We start from the raw sequence: 19,317 nt of genomic DNA on the forward strand, positions 1-19,317 counted from the left end.
TCCTAAAGTTTGCTGAAACCAGACACCTTGCTCCACCAAGCCCGCGTGCAGCCACGGTTTAAAAGGCCGCCTTCAGCGCCCCCTCCCCGCCCCCAGCGGAGACTTCAAAAGGCCCGGCGGGCGCCGCGGCCCCAGCACCTATGAGCCGCCCCCCGCGCCCGGAGCCCGCGCCGGAGTCCGAGGACGCAGAGCGGCCGAAGTTCGAGCGCAGGCGGACCGGGCCGGCGGCGCAGCCCCGCGCGCCCATGCCCCTCCCGGTGCCGCTGCGCTCCGAGCGCCCGCGCCCAGTTTAGGGAAGGGGACCCCGCACCCCCGCCCCCGCGCCCGCGCCCGGGGCTGCGGGGACCCATGAATACAAATGCCGTTAGGCGCCCGAGGAAGGACCGACCGTCCAGCCTCGCAGCTAGGGACCCAGTAAGTGCCCCGGGGCTCCTGGAGCTCTGGGGGTAGCGGTGTGTGTTCGTAAAGGTGCGCGCGTACGGGGAGGGGGGGTGCACGTGTGGGGAGTGAGTGCGTTCGTGCACGCTTGCGGTGGGCACTAGCGGAGAGCAGTGTGCAAGCGGGGGTGCGCGCGCGCGCATGTGCACTTGGGGTGTGTATGTGGGATGTGTGCACGTGAAGTTGTGTGAATCGTGTGTGCGGGTGTGTACGTTGGGGGGGGGTGGGTCCCGGGAGGCTAGTGTGCATTTGTGTGCGTGTAAGTACCAGTGTGCATTCGTCTGCATGTGTGGAGTCCGGGTAGCGTTCGAGTGCAATAACCCCAGGGTGTGTTTGTGTGAGCCCGGGGGGAGTGTGACTGGGCTTGCGTGTGAAAGAGTGTGACTTTGTGTCTGAGTTTGGGGTGAGCGTGGATGTGTGTGGGAGTGTGTGTGCGCACTGGTGAACAAGTGGTGGAAGTGGAGGTGGAGGGGGAGGTGGAGGGGGCTTCTCACGCCTGGGTTCGGACGGGGGTGGTGGTTGTGCGAATTTGCTGGGCTTTTGCAGCGGGTTCAAGGTGTGCAGTTGTGCGCTCCAGTGTGGGATCTCAGGAGTCTTTGGTCGCCTCCTGGGGGGGTGTGTCGGGGGCAGGGGTTGTTAAGCTCCCTTTTCTTACCGAACCGACAGGGAGGGGAAGAGGGTGACCAACATTGAACAAGCCCACCCACCAAGTAAGTGTCCAGGGAAGTCTGTTCTCCAGGGCGCTCTGAATCTGAGAAGAGGGGTGTGTATGTGTGTGTGTGTCTGTGGTAGGACACTGGTTGTCGCTGTTGTGGCAGTCTGGACACTGAGTGCTGGTCCCAGCTCTGTCCCTGAAACACCGGGTTCCTTTCAGCAGTAGTGTCTGTCCCCTTTCTCCCTCTATCTCCGCCCCCCCAGCTCGGAGGGACCTTCCCCCCACCCCCACCCCCACCCCCAGTCTCACAAGCCAGAAGTGCCACATCTCCGAACTGTGCCCGTCCTGCGGTGCAGCTTTGGCCATCTCTTTCCTCTTTGTGAATCTCAGTTTCCCCATTTTTCCTGGGGGAGGGGCGGAGGTGGGGGAGTCTCTGCGGGGCGGTCGTGGGCCGGCCGAGGCCGTGTACTCGGCTACGGCCGGCAGGGGGCAGCATGGGGCAGCAGAGGGCGGCTCGGCGCGGGGAGGAGAGAAGGTGGAGAGCCACCGCGGGCCGAGACTTTAAATCGCCTTCATTTCCCCCAAATCCTTCCTTTTCCTCTCCTCCCCCAGGCCGGCGGGGAGGCAGCTTCCACCGCCCTCCGCGCGCCCTCGCCCGGCCTCGCTCTGCCTCCGGGGACCGCCAGCAGCCCGCCTCCAAAAGTTTGATCATCTCTCTTTTTCCCCCTGCTTCTTCTTCCTTTTCGGTAGAAGCAGAAAAAGAGCGAGGCAGGGGCGAGCGCGGCGCCGGGACTCCTGGGACCATGGGCCTGGCGCGGGCGCCCGCGGGGCCCCGGCCGCGCTGCCTGCCTGCTCGGGCGCCCCTGGGCGCGGGGCTGCGCTGGGGGCGCGGGGGCCGCGCGCTCTGAGCCGGCCTGGCGCGGCGGGGCGGGGGGCTGGCGGCCCCATGGGGCGCGCCCACACTTGCCCCCCGGGCTCGGGAGCATGAAGTAGGGGCCCGCCATGGGAGCGGGATCGGCGCGGGGGGCCCGAGGCACAGCGGCGGCGGCGGCGGCGGCGCGCGGGGGGTGAGTATGAGCTCGGGGACGCCCCCTCCCCAGCTTCCTGCTGCCCCAGCCCCGGGGAGGGCTGGGGATCCCCGCCGCTCCGGACGCTTCCCCGGAACGTCGGCTTCCTGCCCCTTTCCGAGCCCCTATGAAGCGGGCCACCAAGGGTTAACGAGCGGGCTGCGCCCCCGGCCCGGCGAGGGTTGGCGAGCGCTGCCTGCCCTGCCCCGCTGGCCGGGCTCTGCGATAGCGTTGGGGCGGGGGCCGCGCTGGGGAGGGTCCGTGCAGAGCCAGCCCCGGAGTCGGGGTTCGGGGTGGGTGGTGGCGCCTGGAACGGCGAGTTGGGGGCGGAGGGGGGCTTTTTGGGTGCTCGGGGGAGGAAGGGTCTCCGTGTTGGGCTGTCTCCGTGTGTTCCGGTGGCGGTGTCTACAGGTCCCGGGCTTGTAAGTCAGTCTGTTCTTGTGAAACTATCCGCAAGCTTCTAGGTCTCCGGGTCTCGGCTTCTGCTCCCGTCTCAGCGTCTGTGTGGCTTTGCACGTCCCCTGCTTCTGGAAGTCTCCGCGTGTGTGTCACTATGTTTGGGTCTGTGCGCCTCCGTGTTTCCCTGCTTCTCTGGGGGTTGGGGGTAGGGTGTCTCGGTTCCTGTCACTTTGCGTGTGTGAGAGAGAAAAAGGGAGAGCCTGCATGTCAGAGTAGAAAGGGGCCCTGGAGATGAGCAAGTCATTTCAGAGAGGCAGAGACTGGGGGGGCCAGGGAGGGGCAGGGAATCTCCTGTGGCAGAGCTGGGACCCGGGGGCTGGCGGAGTAGTTGTAAAGAGTGAGCGTGTGCAAGAGCGAATCCCTGAGTGTGGGTGTGTGTGGGAGTGAGCGAGGATGGGAGCAGCCCTCAGGGCCCTAGGGACTGTGGCTCATGCTCACTGCCCAGAGAAGCACAGAACTTGTTCCCTTTCTGTCCTGCCCCCAGGATCAGAGGACATTCCCAAGAGGCTGGTCAGGGCTGTTGCCGCCAGACCCCACCATGCCCCGCCCCCTCTGAGCTGGAATCAGGGGGATGATCCCCCCCCCTTCTCTCCCATGTCTTGGAAAAAGCTGGCTGGCTGAGATTCCACCTCCCCCCACCCCACCCCACCACACACACACACACACACACACACACACACACACACACACAGCACCAGTAAGCACACTGCTGACTCATTTTCTCCAGAAGACCCTGTGCCAAGGCAGATGCCAGCGGTTGGGCAGAAAAGTGGTGCCAGGCGAGCACCCCATGGTGGGGCCCAAGCTTTGGGCAAATGGGCAGTCAAGTTGCTCAGAGGCCCAGCCTCTGCCTTGCCTCCCTCACCACAGGGTGCCCCAGATCCTGTGCCCTCTGGTTCTGGCATGCCCTCCAGCTTTGTTCTTCTTTGCCTCTCCCAGACCAGGCTCCATGACCCTATGGAGCACATCCCTGGCCCCGTCTCTCCTTCCCTTTCCTCCCTGTCCTTGGAACAGTCCCCTTCTTGGTGCTTGTGTGTCTTCTGCTGTCCCTCAAACCATAGTTCAACAGCCATCAGCTCCCCTCATAGTGCGCTGCACGGGGAGTGGGGGGGGCTGCCCTCCCCATGTAACCCACTGTTTGTCTCTCTCGGAGCCCATTCTGCCTGCTACTTTGCTGGCATATTCTCCTTCCCCGTTTCTGGGTGCAGGGATCTGCTTGGTACCCTTACAACCCGGCCCGGTGCACTGACATGCCGTATCGGTGATGCTGGAGGACTGACCGCCTCTGTGGGGGCAAAACACTCACAGACTCACACTAGTGGGTAGCAGGTTGCAGGGCAGAGGGAGCGCTGCAATCGGCCAGTGTGAGTCCTGACTGCCCCGTGAGCTCGGGCAAGCCCCTGGCCTCTGTGCTTCTCTTCTTTCTTACCCGCCCCACGGGCATCTTAATTCTCAGCTAGCAAGGTTTTGTGAGGATTAATGGGGGGCCATGCTTGTCAAGGGCTTAGAACAGCGCCTGGCATGTAATAAGTGCTCAATAAATGGCAGCTGTTATTTGTATCATTATTCACTTCACCTTGGATGGATGTGTGAGTCAACCGGAAAATTCTGGGCCGCCTCCTGTCCAGACAGATGACCTGTCTGTGTTCCCATGGAAGAGGTATCAGGTGTGAAGAGAGGAGCCTGGGTGTGGCTGTCTGGGCACGTGGGGCCTGGCCGGTCCACGGAGGCAGGTGGGACGGGTCCATCCCCCTTTGCTGTTCTGTGGTCTTCAGGCCAGCTTCCGGCCCAGCTGAGCCCACGAGAGCACAGCCAAGCCTGGAGTTCACAGGCTGCTTTCCTTGTGTGTGTTTTTAGTGCCCTCGGTCTCAGCTCTGAGCTCTTAGCGGATGTGCAAGTTGGTACGGGTCTGTAAGGTTCTGTGTGTTCCTAGGTAACAAGGATGGAGGCAACACCATGCAAACCAGCTGTAGGTTCTGGCAGCCTCGTGGTCCAGGAGTAGCCACATGTGGTGTGCTGGCAGAGGGCCTTTTCTGGGGGTAGGAACACCTGGGTTCCCTTCTTGGAGGGCTGTGTGGCCAGGCTGTGCCTCCAAGGTCAGGTTCCCTAACTCCCGGCTGCTGTTTCAGTTGCCTCCTACCCACTCTGGCCCCTGGGCCCTGGTCTTCCCGACATTCTGGAGCCCTGGGTTCACCGAGCCAAGGCCCACAAGTCAGTGGTGAAAACAGAAGTTGGGAAGAACAAAGCTCTGAGCCAGCACAGGCACGAAACATTATTAGCAGTAGCCTAAACAGCATTGGAACGGGAGCAAAAGAATCGGCAGGGCCTCCCTCCGGGAGCCAACTTTCCAAGCCTGGAGCTTACTTAGATGGCTTGTTGGCTTCCGAGGCTGCATCTCTGTTCCTGTTGGTAAAGTCTGGGACTCTGGTCTCTGGCAAGTAGGAAGTCCCTGTAAGTCTCCCATTTCTTCTCCATGAGAGACAAGTCAAGTGAGACGGACTGTCTGCTAAGCAGCGGGGTCGGATGATGTGGGTCACTGACATGCTGTGTGGTTTTAGACAAATCGCTTCCCCTCTCTGGGCCTCGGTTGCCCATCTTCACAATGAGGGGGAGGGACTAGAATCTGGCCTCTAGATGATCTCAGAGGACCTTCTCCCACTGTATTATTCCCACTCTTTGCTTTGGCAGTGTGTGAGTCAAGTGCGCACAGAATCCAGGTCTGGGAGTGGGAGGTCAGCTGCATTTGTCAAGGTGACTGGATGGAGGGGCAAATACTTTCATAACAGGCCTTCAGGTTTGAACTTCTTGAATGGGAAACCATGGTGTTGGGAAGCTTAATTAAAGAACAGGTTCTGATCCCATCGCCCTTGTGAGTCTTCTCTCTCGTGACCTTCAGGGATTAAACATATTTCCCCCACGTGTATTCTCAGTCTCTCCAAAGTGGTCACCTTGGCATAACCACAGCCATAAAAATTGACTAAGGGCATGTGTGGTTCTTGCACCTTGTCCCCTCCACCCAGCCTCTCCCTATCAGCTTGAGAAGCATCTTGAACGATACGGCGAGGGACTCCAGGAGTGAGGGCTCGTGCCTGGAAAGCTCTGGGAAGAGAGGGTGGGAGAAAATGGGGGCAGAAATGAGCTCGTCGGCACACTGGAAAGTGAGGGGCAGTGTCCTCTGAGGAGTCATTCTCAGGAAAAATGAGTTCACTGGTCCCCTAAGTCTGGGGACTGCTGCTGGACAGAAAGCACGGTCAATGTCTTCATTGTGGGACGTCTCAGACCCTTTGGTATGCAGTTAGTTGTGCCCCGGGAGTCGGCAGGACTGGGATGCAGCTCTTCCCCAGGGGATCCGGCCCCAGTTTCCTGGAGTGTCTACCTAGTCAAGTGGGAAACAATACTGAAGAATTATGACCCCAGAGCCTTCCCAGGTGGCCTTGAAGAGGTACCTGCCCTCCCTGAGCCTCCGTTTGTGTCACGTCAAACAAAGCCTCCTGTCATTTCTTTTCAGGCCCGACGAGGCTGCCATTGGCTTCAAGCGGGCAGGTCGTGTCGGCAGGGCCAGCCTCTGCCCTTCTTCCAGATGACGTCAGGGCAGCTAGGCACTCTGACCTTTAGTCATGGCTAGCGGTGAGCTGGAGGCGGGGTCCGAGGTGGACTGGCCCCGTGAGAAAGGCATTTTCACAGCAATGGCAGCAGATTGGAGAAGATGAGGGGGAACGGAAGATTATCCAGGACCGACCCTGGAAGAAGGCAGAGGTGGGGAGGGCCTTTGGTTGGGGGGGGATGCTTTTAAAGTACAGAGTCCTGGAATACCAGGTGCTATGTATTCCTTCTACAAAGACACGCTGAACGTTTATGATGTGCTTACCAGGTGCTGGGAATACAAAAGTGAACAAGACAGATGTGGTTCCTACCCTTCGGGGGCTTTTTCTGGAAAGGGAAGCAGGAAAATAGGCAATTAGCACACGTGGGATACCTGCTGTGGTGAGGTGCGTGCACCGGGCTGTGGGAGGTGAGGCCCAAGCTGGAATCGAATGCCTGTGTGGGAACTGGCCAGGCTGAAGAGCGGCGTCGGGAGCGCTTGGTAGGGCATGCGAAAGGCCCAGAGGCTGGAGAAGCCTTTCAAGGGACCACCGTCAGCATCTGAGGGCTACCGCAGCCAGCTTGCTTTACGCTGCAACTCACTGAAGACCCAAGCCAGCCTGGCTTGTGGAAAGGGAGTTATTACCTCTGATATCGAGAGATCTGAAGCAAAAGCAGCGACAGGCTTGGCTACTTCAGCATCTCAAGTGTCATGAAACGTCTCCTATTTTTCCATTCTGTCATCCTCAAATGCTCACAGAGCTTGTTAAGCTCATGTGCCCAAAATGGCTGCAGCAGCACATCTCCACTCGATAACGTACAGAGGCTAGAAGGAACCCTCTCTGTCCCTTTGCAACACTTTTCCAGGGGCCCTAAGAGGCATCCCTCACATCTTACTGGCCACGTTTGGGTCACGTATGCGTGCCTAAACCGGTCACTGGCATGGCAGAAGAAATTCCCAAGATTGGCTTAGACTTACCCGGATTCATCCAGTACCCTCTGAAGTCCGTGCCTCCCTGAACAAGAAGGGAAGGGTAGGTGACCGCCAGTGTCCTTCACAGTGCCAGTCAGGATTACTATTGATCATAATTGCAATCAAATTGGAGCAATTGTTATTAAATCGGAGGGTGTAAACTTGTTTTCCAAGGAGCTCTGGGGAGCTGGGAAGAACGTGGGGCTCCAGACATCAGTTCCGGCAGATGGGTTTCCTGGATTACGTGGTTCCCCAGAAACACAGCATCCCAGCTTTCCTCTTGGAAACGGATCCCGGGCCTGTGCATCCCAGCCTTAGCCCTCAGCACCCGCCTGTCTCGGCTCTCTCTGCCTGCATCCCGGCCGGCCGTCTTTGGCCACGTGCTGCCCTCCCCTTGGCCTGTTCAGGGATCAGATGCCCCGGGTGGCTTCGGGTGTCACCGGTGGCTGCTCCCACAGGAAGGTGAAATCAGATCACTGCCTCTGCCCATCTTGGCAGGAGCCACCGAGCAGAGCATTAACCCTTCTGGGCCCCAGACTTCAGGGGCAGCAATGACTGTCTAAGGAGCACTTCTGTGGCTGGCACCAGGCCGAGCCCTTGACATGCATGAGCTCACTTAATCCTCATGCCTGGCCTGCACCATCGGGAATGTCGGCCGTGTTGCAAAGCAGGAGGCGGGCTCAGGGAGGCTGAGTGACTCATCCAGGGTCACACAGCTGGTAAGCAACGGGGCCAGGTTTGCACCTGGGTCTGCCTGACTCCCCGCTGTGTCCTCTGTCCCTCTGTTTTCTCTCCCCGCCTTTTTCCGTCGGCATGAAGCCAGGTAGGCGGCTTCCTTAGCATGCATTGTTCCTGGTTCAGGGGTCTTCTCCTCCTCCACCTTGCGTCTAGAGAGGAGTTCTCATCTCTTTTGTCCTTTGAGATGTCAGTCATTCAAGCGCATCAATTCGGTCTTCCCACTGAACTTTCAGTCCTGGTTCTGCTGCCCAGTGGGCCTCAAGATCCTGAGGCCACAGTACAGATGGGGAGACTGAGCCCCAGAGATGGGGAGGGGTGGGCCCCTGGCGGCCCGGTGAGTCAGCGGCAGATTTGAAGCTGGGCCCTGGGTCTCCTGACGCCCAGGGCAGGGCTTCCTGCCCACTCTTTCCTGCCCTGTGACCTTGGTTTATCGATCTGTAAAAAGCCAGGTTGTATTTGGGCTGCGTAGGCAGGACTGGCCCGCAGGGGTTGCGCCTGGAAACCCGGGAGCGTGGGCTACACAGTGGGGTCCTAGAGCCTGTATCTTGCCTCCACCTTCCATGGGCGAGACTGGGGGACACTGGGCCTGGGTGGTTCCCTCCCATCTCTCCAGCCGGATCCGGGCCTGAGGGTGGAAGCTGATGCCGCATCTGCTTGTGTCTTCCGGTCTCTAGGGGGTTTCTCTTCACCTGGATCTTAGTGTCATTTGTCTGTCACCTGGCCTCCACCCAAGGAGCTCCTGAAGGTAATCCTCTCTTCTCTTTGTGCAGGGGGAGACAAGGGAGGGCAGAAGGGACCTGAGAACGCAGGGCTAGGAGACGGCTAGGCCCCTCCCTGGAACTCACTGCCTCAGTTTTCCCATCAGTAAAATGGAGCCCATCGTTGGCAAATTCTCTCCGGACTTGAAAGAATCACATTTAGGGTTTTGTAGGGGGCAGGAAGGACTCAGTGCAGAAATGTGGAAAGCTGACCCTTTCTTTCCTACCCAAGGGTTGGGGGGGCAGGGAACGGGCAGAATTGGAATAAATCATGTTGGTTCAGTCAGCCTCAGTCGTCCTGATTTGTCCCGTGGTTGTACCAAGAACTGCTGAGAGGAGGCACGAAGGCCACAACTTCCTGCCCTTCCCGTGAGATCCTGCTCTTCCCTGCCATCCCTGAGGAGCCGGCCAGGGGGCCAGAGCAGCCGTGGGCAGGCTGCACAGCTGCCCGTGGAGACTGAAACCTCTCCCACATCTGTTTGTCAAACAGCCACGACACCTCCTAAAATAGCGGCCCTTCCCCTCCTCCACGCCCGCCTGTGTGCCGGGACAGGCAGCCGGGCACTCTCAGAGCCCCTGTGGCCTGACCTGGCCGCCGGCAGGGATTGGGTCCCCGGGAGGGGAGGGCCGTGCCCGGAAGAGGCTTCTGCTGCCCGGCAACATTTTGTGCAAATGTCATATTTTCCGAGCTTGCTGTTTCCCCCACAAAGTAGGTGAACAGCTGTCCAGAGTCCTGAGTCAGGCGATGGGGGGCGGGGGGTGTTGGGGAGAGGCCGGAGCTATGTGGAGCCAGGTTTATGTAATAAAGGGATCTTGCTGCGGCCAGCTGGCTGGGTCCTTCCAGCATGGCGTTGGGCTGTATTCATTCTCCTGTCCCCTAGCGCCTCGCCCCTGGGTCCTGGATGTGCCTCCACCCCACGTTCTCACTTGCCTGAGGGGCTCTAGCTCAGTATAGCATTGTGTTAAGAACAGAGACCCTGGAGCCAGGTGGCCTGGGTTCAGATTCCAGCTGTGCCTTTTATTATAGGCTGTGTGACCTTGGGCTAGTTATTATAGCGAACTTTTCTGAACTTCGTCTGTGAAGGGGGGATAATAAACAGTATCTTCATCATAGATGATTGAGAGGCTCAAGAGAGATAGTACATGTAAAGCACTTGGCTCATAGTAAGTGCTCAACAAATCCTGGCATTTATTATTGTTGTTGATTATATCATTTACCTGAAAACTTGGCTAAGAACAGTCCTTCTCTATCCCCTGTGGAGCCCGCAGTGGTCAGTCTTCCCTAAGATGACCACCTCTGCCAGATCCAGGTGTCAGAGTTTGGGGCTTTGCCCTTGACCTACAGACAGTCTGCAGGGGTGGCCTGGAGACTAGCCAGTGTCGGTTTTGAAAGGACGCTAAGGGAAAGCTCATTGGTATCTCCTGGCCTGGCCAACTGTCATTTCCCCTGGGAGAGCGCAAGCAGCCATAAGCTGCGGTGTTTGAGGACATGTTGTGCAGGCCTGGGGTCCTCCAGGGGCTGCCAAGATGGGACAAGGGGCGGGGGGGGGGCGGTGGCTTCCTGCCCTCACCTCTTCCCTAGCAAGTACCTGCTCGCTTTTCAGCTGTTCGTAGTGAGTAATATTTTGTGATAATAAGAGCGTTTCAGTGATTAAAAGGTGTGAAATACACTACTACCAAGAGAATTTTTGAGCAGTGGTTTATTTCAGATTAGGGTCTGAGGGTAGACGGAGGTGGGAGAGAGGGGGAATTTGCAGTGAAGTGAAGGCCCGCAGGTCCTACGGACGAATAAGGGTCTTCAAGTCAAGCCAACCCGAAGAAGCAGCCTACCCCTCTAGAGTTCTGAGAACATCGTTAGCATGTCGTGGCCGCTTCCAGGTCTGGTTTCCCTTGTCTTACAGGCAGGGAAACTGAGGCCCAGGGGTCAGGAAGAGACTTGCCCAGAGGTGTCTGGTGCAGGCCGTGTGCGAGGATTGGCGAAGAAGACCAAGAACCCTATGATGCGGGCGTTCTCCTCTGCCTCGTTTTACAGCGGAGGGAACTGAGGCCCAGAGTCCAGACTCACAGGTGGCTTTGTCTGGCTCCAAAGCCCGGCCTTCTGACCCCAGCCCATCTATTTGTCCCTCCGTCCATCCGTCCATCCACGTCACAGTTGTTAGCTCAGGACTAGGGGCCGAGCTCTGCATTCAGCCTGATGGGCACCCCCTGGACCACACTCGGGGTTTAGGTTGCTGAGCTTGGGGGGCGGGGGTGGGGGAGGGGAGCTGAGCACCCGAGCCAGACCCCAGCTCCAGAGGCAGCCTCTCCTTTCTGGGTCGGGGCTCCGGAGCCGGCTTCTGCAGACGCTCGCAGCACAGCCAGTTGAGGGAGGTCGAGTGACCCGGCAAGAGGCAAGGTCAGGAAGCCTTTCCATAAACACCCTGGACGCCCTCCTTTTGCTCTGGCGAGCCCCACCGATGTAATTACTGGGCGGATGTGACCTGGCCAGGCCACAGTAGATGTCCAAACGCTTGGCCAGAGGACAGAGCTTGCAGGGACGCCTTGATTGCTTCCTCTGCTCTGTCCAAAGCCGCACAGGGAGGAGGGGAGTCATTGGAAATATCCTCTTCCCCCCGTGCAGATAGCGGCTCCCCCCACCCTGCTCTGGCCAGAGAGAGACCTAGGGGGCCTCCCCAGGGGGCTGGGGAGGTTCCTAAAGGTGGTGAGACCAGTCAGGCCCACTGGACATCCTTACCAAACTCCTGTGACACATCCATTCCTTTCACCCTGCTCCCTCACTCAGGGGACTGCTTCTTGGAGGAGATGCCTTTTGAGGCAGAGAGAAGGGGAAGCTTGTCACGTTCGGCAGTCTCGAATACTGTTAGTGCTAGCATTTGGCGAAGATCATTATTTTCGGTACGAATAGCTATCATTTGAAAGAGCTTATGTTGTGCCAGGCTCTTGCTTTCAAGTGTATCCTCACAATAGCCTTCTGCGTTTGACTCTATTATCCCATTTAACAGGCGAGAAAACTGAGGCAGTAAGTCACAAGTGAATTCAGGAAGTTTGGCTCCATGGTCTGTGTCTTTTTTTTTTTTAATGTTTTATTTATTTTTGAGAGAAAGAGAGAGATAGACAGACAGACAGAGAGACAGAGTATGAGTGGGGGAGGGGCAGAGAGAGACAGAGACAGAATCCGAAGCGGGCTCCAGGCCCCGAGCTGTCAGCACAGAGCCGGACGTGGGGCTTGAACTTGGGAACCGTGAGATGGTGACCTGAGCCGATGTCAGACGCTTAACCAACCGAGCCGCGCTGGTGCCCGGGGTCTGTGTCTTAAACTAATATATGCAGCATCGTCCAGCCAGATAGGGAACGGGTTCCGGCTGTGTACTCCCAGCCGTAGGCACGGGCCACAGTGTAGCAATGGGTGACCTGTCCTCACTGTGTCTGTGCGCCTGTAGGGGTCTGGGGCTGGAGCAGGCTCTGACCGTGCCCTCTCCTGCCTCTGCCCCCCCCCCCCCCCCCGCAGATGTGGACGTCCTCCAGCGGCTCGGCCTCAGCTGGACAAAGGCAGGGGGTGGCCGGAGCCCCCCGCCCCCGGGGGTCATTCCATTCCAATCAGGCTTCATCTTCACGCAGCGGACCCGGCTCCAGACTCCCACAGCCGCCGTCATTCCCGCCTCCCTGGGCACAGAGCTGGCTCTGGTGCTGAGCCTCTGCTCCCACCGGGTGAACCATGCCTTCCTCTTCGCCGTCCGCAGCCGGAAACACAAGCTGCAGCTGGGCCTGCAGTTTCTCCCCGGCAAGACGGTCCTCCACCTGGGGCCCCGGCGCTCGGTGGCCTTTGACCTCGACGTGCATGACGGGCGCTGGCATCACCTAGCTCTGGAGCTCCGCGGCCGCACCGTCACCCTGGTGACGGCCTGCGGGCAGCACCGGGTGCCTGTCCCGCTGCCTTTCCACAAGGACCCAGCACTCGACCCCGAGGGCTCCTTCCTCTTTGGGAAGATGAACCCACACGCGGTCCAGTTTGAAGGTGCCCTGTGCCAGTTCAGTATCTACCCTGTGACGCAGGTCGCTCGCAATTACTGTACCCACCTGAGAAAGCAGTGTGGACAGGCCGACACATACCGGCCCCAGCTGGGACCCCTCCTTCCCCGAGACCCTGGCACAACCTTCAGCTTCCAGACCGACCTTGCCCTGCGAGGCCTGGAGAACCTGACCACTGCCGCACCAGCCCTGGGGTTGCGGCCAGCAAGCAGGGATCCCAGGGGGACTGTGGTGCCTGCCACACCCACCAAGCCCCTAAGGACTAGCATCACAGACCCTCACCAGCGTGCTGCAGCCAGGGGCCCAGCACGGACCCCGCTGCCACCTGCCAAGCTGTCAGCCAGTGAAGTGCTTCCTCCCGTGCCCCCAGCCTCTCGTGCCGCCTCCGCCACACCTGTCCAGCCATTGCAGAAGAGCACGGCCACCGGGAGCCCCAGACATCATCCGGCTAGGCCTTCAGCCACTCCTCCTTCCACAGGCCCTGTCAAAAACCCCCGCCCCACGCAGAAGGCAGCTCGGCCTTCCTTCACAAAGTCAGCCCCCCCCACCAAGAAGCCTGTGCCATCCACTTCCCACCCACTTCCTGCCAAAGCCTCCCGACCCTCCGTGAGGCCGATGCAGAGGACCCCTGTAACGCCCAGACCTCCGCTACCCGGCGCTCGGCCCCTACTTCTGGCCACTGGATCCTCCAAAACGCCTTTCTCCCCAGTGGGCCAGAATGAGGCCAAGATGAGCCGTCATGCCAGTGAGCCAGTCACTGCCCACACCAGCACCCTCAGACCGCCTCAACCCACTGTTCTGTCCCTGTCACCTGTCCCCCGTCCTGACTCTACCGGGACCACTCCACCACCAGCCACATCGTTGCCGCCCACCCTTGCTCCTGGCTCAGGCCCCACCAGAACCAAGAAACCCTCTGGATCAGAAGCCACAAGGAAAGCCAGGCCCAAGAGCAACCCCCGGAAGCCCGTCCCCCTCAGACCTGGGAAGGCAGCCAGGGATGTCCCGTTGAATGATCCGACAACCCGGCCCAGCCCCAGACAGTCCCGGCCCAGCCGGCCGACCACCTCGGCCCCGGCATTTGCCCCAGCGCGATTCCTGTCCTCCAGTCCCTGGCCTACAAGTCACAGCTATTCATTCTTCCACCTGGCGGGACCCACGCCTTTCCCGTTGCTGATGGGACCTCCAGGGCCCAAGGGAGACTGCGGTTTGCCGGTAAGACTGGGAGGGGTGTGCATGTTGTTGGGAGCTCAAGTGGGTGGCAGGGGGCGGTTAGGGCGAGTGGCTACTCCCGGCAAGGGCTGACCAGGAGAAGCAACGTCGAGCCGGGAGGTGGTCATCGGCGGACTCTCAACTCGAACGCGAGTCCCCCGCTCGTCTACCTCTGCTGTGCTCGTGATTGATTACACATCCTGCTGTGATTCATGATCCACCGGGGCAGACTTGGGTTTGGTGGCCACCACCAGGTAAAGAGCCCCCCTGGGCTTTGCTTGGCTCAGGCCCCAGGTCATTCTTTGCTAACCCAGCTGTCAAGGTCAAATGGCTTAAGGAAAACCACTAACCGACTAGCCCCCAGGTCACACGCTCTCCGAAGTTCAGCTGTCCCGACTCCTAGAGCAGAGCTCCTCCAGCCCACCAGCTTGTCTGGGCGTTTTGGACAAAGGTCGCACACGGGTAGTCCTGAACGTGTTTTGTTTGGCACATGCAGCATTGTTTAAAAATATTTAACGAGTTACTAACATTTTAAAAATGTGAGAGATTTCTTATAAAAGACCTGATGACTGGCTTCTCCTGGAAGGGGGAGAGACGCAGTGGCCCATGGGCTGTGGCTCCGTGAGAGCTGCCCCTTTCGATAGGACAGGCCTGCTCCTGTGTGCCCCCGTCCCCACGTCTCCCGATCAGGTCTTCCAACCCAGTCCTTTCCCCTGTTTCTTTCACCTGCCTGGATCCTATAGATGCTGGATTTGTGGCCCCTGTAGGCGAGTTTGGGGTGGGGAGGGGGAGGGTGGGCCTGAACAGTCAAGGAAAGGAGAAAGAACATTCCACGTGCAGGAGATGTTCTCAGGGTCGATGCCTGCAGCATGCCTGGGACTGTCTCCAGGGGCAACGACCTTTCTGCAGCTGGAGGCCAATTCCTCTGGGCGGGGAATGGTGGGATGGAGTTTCCAGAAAGCTCAGGCCTCAGCTCTGTTCTCCTGCCTTGGAGATGACCACTGTGTGGTTTCCTCCTTCCTAAGGCCGGGTTTCCCACCAGGCTCTAGTGTTTGAGGTTAGGCTCCCTACAATGTGGAGACAGTGGCAGATGCTGGGAATTCCCAGGCCTTACAAACACACTTAATGAGTTTTAATAATGATTAGGAATAATATTTATTCAGCCTGTCTCCAAGGGGACTGAGAGCGCGATTTTATTATAACCATATTGTAGAACTTATGGAAATTGTATGCATTGCTTTGCAATTATGTCAACGCTCTGCTTAAGTCCTGTGCTCTGAAATTGTCAGGGCAGGAAGTTGGGAGCCAAGAAAAGAAGGGGGGACCCCTTTTCAGCCCTTCGGGCTGCTCAGCCTGACTCAGGCACCAGGTGCCTTTGAGGCCTGATAGTTCAGCTTCCCAAGCTGTGGGGGTGCTCGGTTCACTGGCCACGAGGTCAAACGGGGGTGAATTGTCCCCCTCTGAGAGAGGGTGTGAGGCTCAGGGTCTCCACTCCATCCAGTGGAGAAGGCCAACCCTGTCTCCAAGGCCATGTGTGGTATAGAGAAAGGACAGCCGTGTCCAAGCCTACACTGGAGCAGGGAATAGTTTTTTAGGGTGCAGAATCTGCATACATTCCCCCGGGGTTTGGTGATGTGGATCCGCAGGGGTGAGGCCTCACTCCAGATCTCCTGGAGCTTCCCCGCGATCAAAGAATGTGTGTCCTGAGTGTCCACACTGAGACTCTAAGGCTTAGGGCCAGGAGGCTGGGGGGCTTCAAAGATATGTCAGGCCCTGTCCTTGGCCTCAAAGGAAGATCTCACTGTCTGAACAAATCTTCTGTTTCTATACTCACCAAATGTGTGAGTTACGTGAGTGGCATCTTCCTTTAGGACCTCCTAGGAACTGGTTCAGGAGGGCGGGACGTGTATGCGAATCCCTGCTCGCCTCCTGCCGCGCCCTATCCCCGAATCCCACCCTTCCTCCGCTTGGAACCTAGCCTCACCCCAATAGGAGCCACGAAGCTTCGAGAAGCTTTGTCCAGCCCCCTGTGCGGCAGGTGGCAAACCGGTCATTTATATGTCACCGGATACCAGCATTATATAACTGAAGGGGCATCTTTGAGCAGCAGTGGTAACAACTTCTTTTCCTGTCCTCTCTTGTCTGCCTCCAACCCCCATATACATTCAGAAGCTGTGCTGCCCTGGGCAGGGGGCTTAATTGTCCCCATACTGGGGACATGCAGACCTGGGTTCAAATTCTGACTCCGCCCCTTACTAGCTCTGATCCACACTAAGTCTTGATTTCCGCAGCACGTAGGTTAAGAATAGCTCCCATCTCCTGTGAGGAAGCAAGTTGGGTGATCTCCAAGGCCCCTTGGAGATCTGTTTTTGCTGGGTGACTTTGGGGAACTTCTCTCCTCTCCCTAGGGCTGTCTCCCCTCCATGACAGCTTCGGAAGAGCTCCCTTCTTAGAAATAAGTGGCTGTGGGAACTTCAAGGGCCAGAGAGGGGTGGCCGGGTCTGCCTGGTTCTGCGTGGTTCTGGAGGGGCATGAGCCACACTGGTGGAGGCGGAGACTGCTCTGGGCCCCGGGCCTGCCAGCAGTTGTAGCCACTGAGTGAGGGAGCTCTGTGGGAGCCCCAGCAGCGGGGGGAGCATGGAAAAGCTGAGCTGGGCTCCGGGTGAGTAGGGGCGGGGAGGCTGCGGTTCACAGAGACTGCACAGAAGCTGCACAGAAGCCCCACGCCTGGGAGGAGGCGAGTCAAGGCCTTATTTATTCATGATCAGGCTGCTGGCATTTGCACTGGCTTGCACTTTTTTGCAAGCGTCACCTCAGGGAGACCCGGATGAGGGCCTGGCCCGCAGCAGATGCTCCATGACTATCTGTAAAATGAAGGGATGTGATCTCTATGGGAAAAAAAGGTTGTCCCGACTCCCAGGCCGGGCTCCTTGAAGTTACACAGATCTCTGCTGCTGGTGGGTCAGGAGGCCACATGGAGGAAGGCACAGAGCACAGACTTTGGATCTGGAGCTACCTGGGTTTGAACCACTGCCTTACCCAGCTATCCTTTCCTTCTTTCAACAAATGTTGATTGAGTGCCTCCTAGGTGCCAGCTGCTGTGTGACCTTCGGCAAGTCACTTAACCTCTCTGAGCCTCAGTTTCTGCCTCTGCAAAATGGGGACATGGTGCTACCTACCTTTCCAGAGTTGTTGTGTGGATTGAGATGAGGGATGTAAAGCCACCCAGCACCTAGCACCCGGTCCCAGCGGGTTGTCGTGGCTGTTCACTGACGTGCTGATGGCTGAGATGGGGGCATCGCTGCACCAAGGGAACCAGGGACATCTGGACCCAGGAGGGCCTTCATACTGTTGGTGGTTAGAAATTGGGGCTAGATCTTGAGAAATTCACCCATTCCCCCAGTATCACGTAGAGCCCAGGAGAATGAGGGGTGTCTCGCTTTCTCTTTGGCATTTTGCTCTTGAGCTCCTACTCTGTGCCAGGCTCTGTGCTAAGCAGTGCACATGCCATGTCCTGAAGCTCCAGGTGGGGAGCAGGTAATTGAGGAGAGTTCAAGGAAGGGGCTACTGACAGAGGTGTGGGCGGCATCAGAGGAACCCACAGGGGCTGGCGAAGCACACAGGTCTAGCCTGAAGGTACCAGGGGAGGGGAAGTGTAACCAGAACCCGGTGAAAGTTCCAATGTGAACAGCGGTCTCCAGTCCCCACAGGAGCAGGGAGAGAAATAGCCGAGCCGACTCACTCTTCCTACTTCTCAGTCTCTTGCTGGGGCTTCCCGTTGGCCAGACCCAGCCAAAGGCACAGAGCAGGAAAGCCTAAGGGTGCAGCCTGTGAAAGCCAGCTTCCTGGGGCACACAGTAGATCTGGGGAGCAAGTGGAGAGTAACCAGCGCCCACATACGTTGTATGTTGGAAGATGGGTGTTATATCCCCATTTTACAGCTGGACAAACTGAGGCCCGGAGGCACGGCGCAGAGCCACACTGAGAACCCCCGGCCCGGAAGGCCCTTCCCTCGGACAGAGACTGGGGGAAAAGGCTCAGAGCCCTGAGCGCTGTTCCTGGGAATAACGGTGCGCTCAGATGGCCGGAAATGGGGGGCCCCTTTGAGGTCCCCTGCCTCTCCCTGTCCGGCTACAGGCACTGATAGAGGCGCAGAGACTGAAGAGTCCTCACGCAGAGTCACCAGCAGTTAGCAGCACACGAGAGACCGGACTTGGGTCTCCCAGATCCTCGGCCTCTGGAGCCTCTCTGCTCGCTGCCAGGGGCCCTGCCAGCCAGGGCGGACTTCTTTCTGCAAGGCTTGGCAGGAGGGTGGTTGCAGCTGGACATCAGAGTGGACTTGTTCCGTGGGATGGGGTTCCCCTAGGTCTGGCTGTTGGAGGCCACGACCCTCAGGGGAAGCCCAGAGCGGCTGCTTGTTTGTTTCCATGGCTCTGTTTGTGCGAGCCCCCAAGCCCAGGCCTCGCTCACCTCCCCCAGGCAGGCCTGTGGCCCCCGCTCCCCTCCCCCTCGGCTCTGGGCCCTCTCAGAGGCCCCGTTGTTTGCGGCGTGGAGTGGAAAATCCCACCCCGGCCCTCGTGAATCATCCCAGAGTCACCCGCTCAGGCTTCAGGCCCTGGAAAGAAATGGCAGCGTTTTTCCACTGCGTGGAGAACGGGCAGGGTCTCGGATCAGGCGAGAGGGGGCAGGGGGGAGCGCCCACCCTCGCTTGCCCACTAACAAACTAACAAAGTAAGTACTGAGCGGGGAAGGGTTAGGCCTGTGGCCGCGGCTGGGCCCGGGTTGGTAGAGGAGAGCCAGGCCAGGCCCGTGGCCGGGGGCTGGGCTGCCATGACACGGAGCCGGGCTGTGGACTGACATCACCAGGCTGGGCCGTGGGTCCCAACTGGCACTTAGAGTCTGCTCTGCAGATGTGTGGGTGAGGTCAGACTCCCAGCCTGGATGCCCCTGTTTCTGGGGCAGAAGAAATGCCAAGAGGGAGTGTCCGGGCCTCCACAGCAGCGGCCCTACCAGGGTCCCTGAGGGAGAATCTCCCTCCCTGGAGCCCTGCACGAGCCCTGCCTCGCTGGGCCTTGACCTTCTTCTCTGTGAGATGGGCATGGTCTCCTCCTTTCCTCTCCTGCCAGATAACTGGAGAAGGAAGTCACCACCACCCTGCAACTCAGGAAGTATCCCATGCTGGGAAGGTTCTAGGATGCTCATTCCACGGCTGCCCATAGAGGGGCAAGCCCTTACCCAAGTTTGCACACCTAGTCAGAATATACCGAGCCGAGATTCTCTGCGTGGAAGCTCCCAGGAGAGGAGAACAGAGCCAATGTCCTGGGCTGAGTCCCTGTTCCGCCTGTTAGCTGTGTGGCCTTGGGCAAGCATTTTGCCACCCTGAGGCTCTTTTTGGTGTCTCATCTATGA

The 19,317-nt window shown here is 58.8% G+C and overlaps 1 protein-coding gene across 1 annotated transcript in view; it reads left to right on the forward strand.

Annotated features, from left to right (window-relative positions):
• Positions 1 to 358: 358 nt before the first annotated feature.
• The window catches only part of COL27A1 (collagen type XXVII alpha 1 chain), a 140,009-nt gene continuing 121,050 nt past the window's right edge, over positions 359 to 19,317 (forward strand). Inside the window, exons 1-3 of the mRNA XM_042912292.1 lie at positions 359 to 414; positions 8,587 to 8,657; positions 12,179 to 13,911. Coding sequence (XP_042768226.1) covers positions 359 to 414; positions 8,587 to 8,657; positions 12,179 to 13,911 — 1,860 coding nt within the window. The remainder of the gene's footprint in view (positions 415 to 8,586; positions 8,658 to 12,178; positions 13,912 to 19,317) is intronic.

The sequence above is a fragment of the Panthera leo genome, chromosome D4 (genome assembly GCF_018350215.1).
Source record: "Panthera leo isolate Ple1 chromosome D4, P.leo_Ple1_pat1.1, whole genome shotgun sequence".
Classification (NCBI taxonomy): domain Eukaryota; kingdom Metazoa; phylum Chordata; class Mammalia; order Carnivora; family Felidae; genus Panthera; species Panthera leo.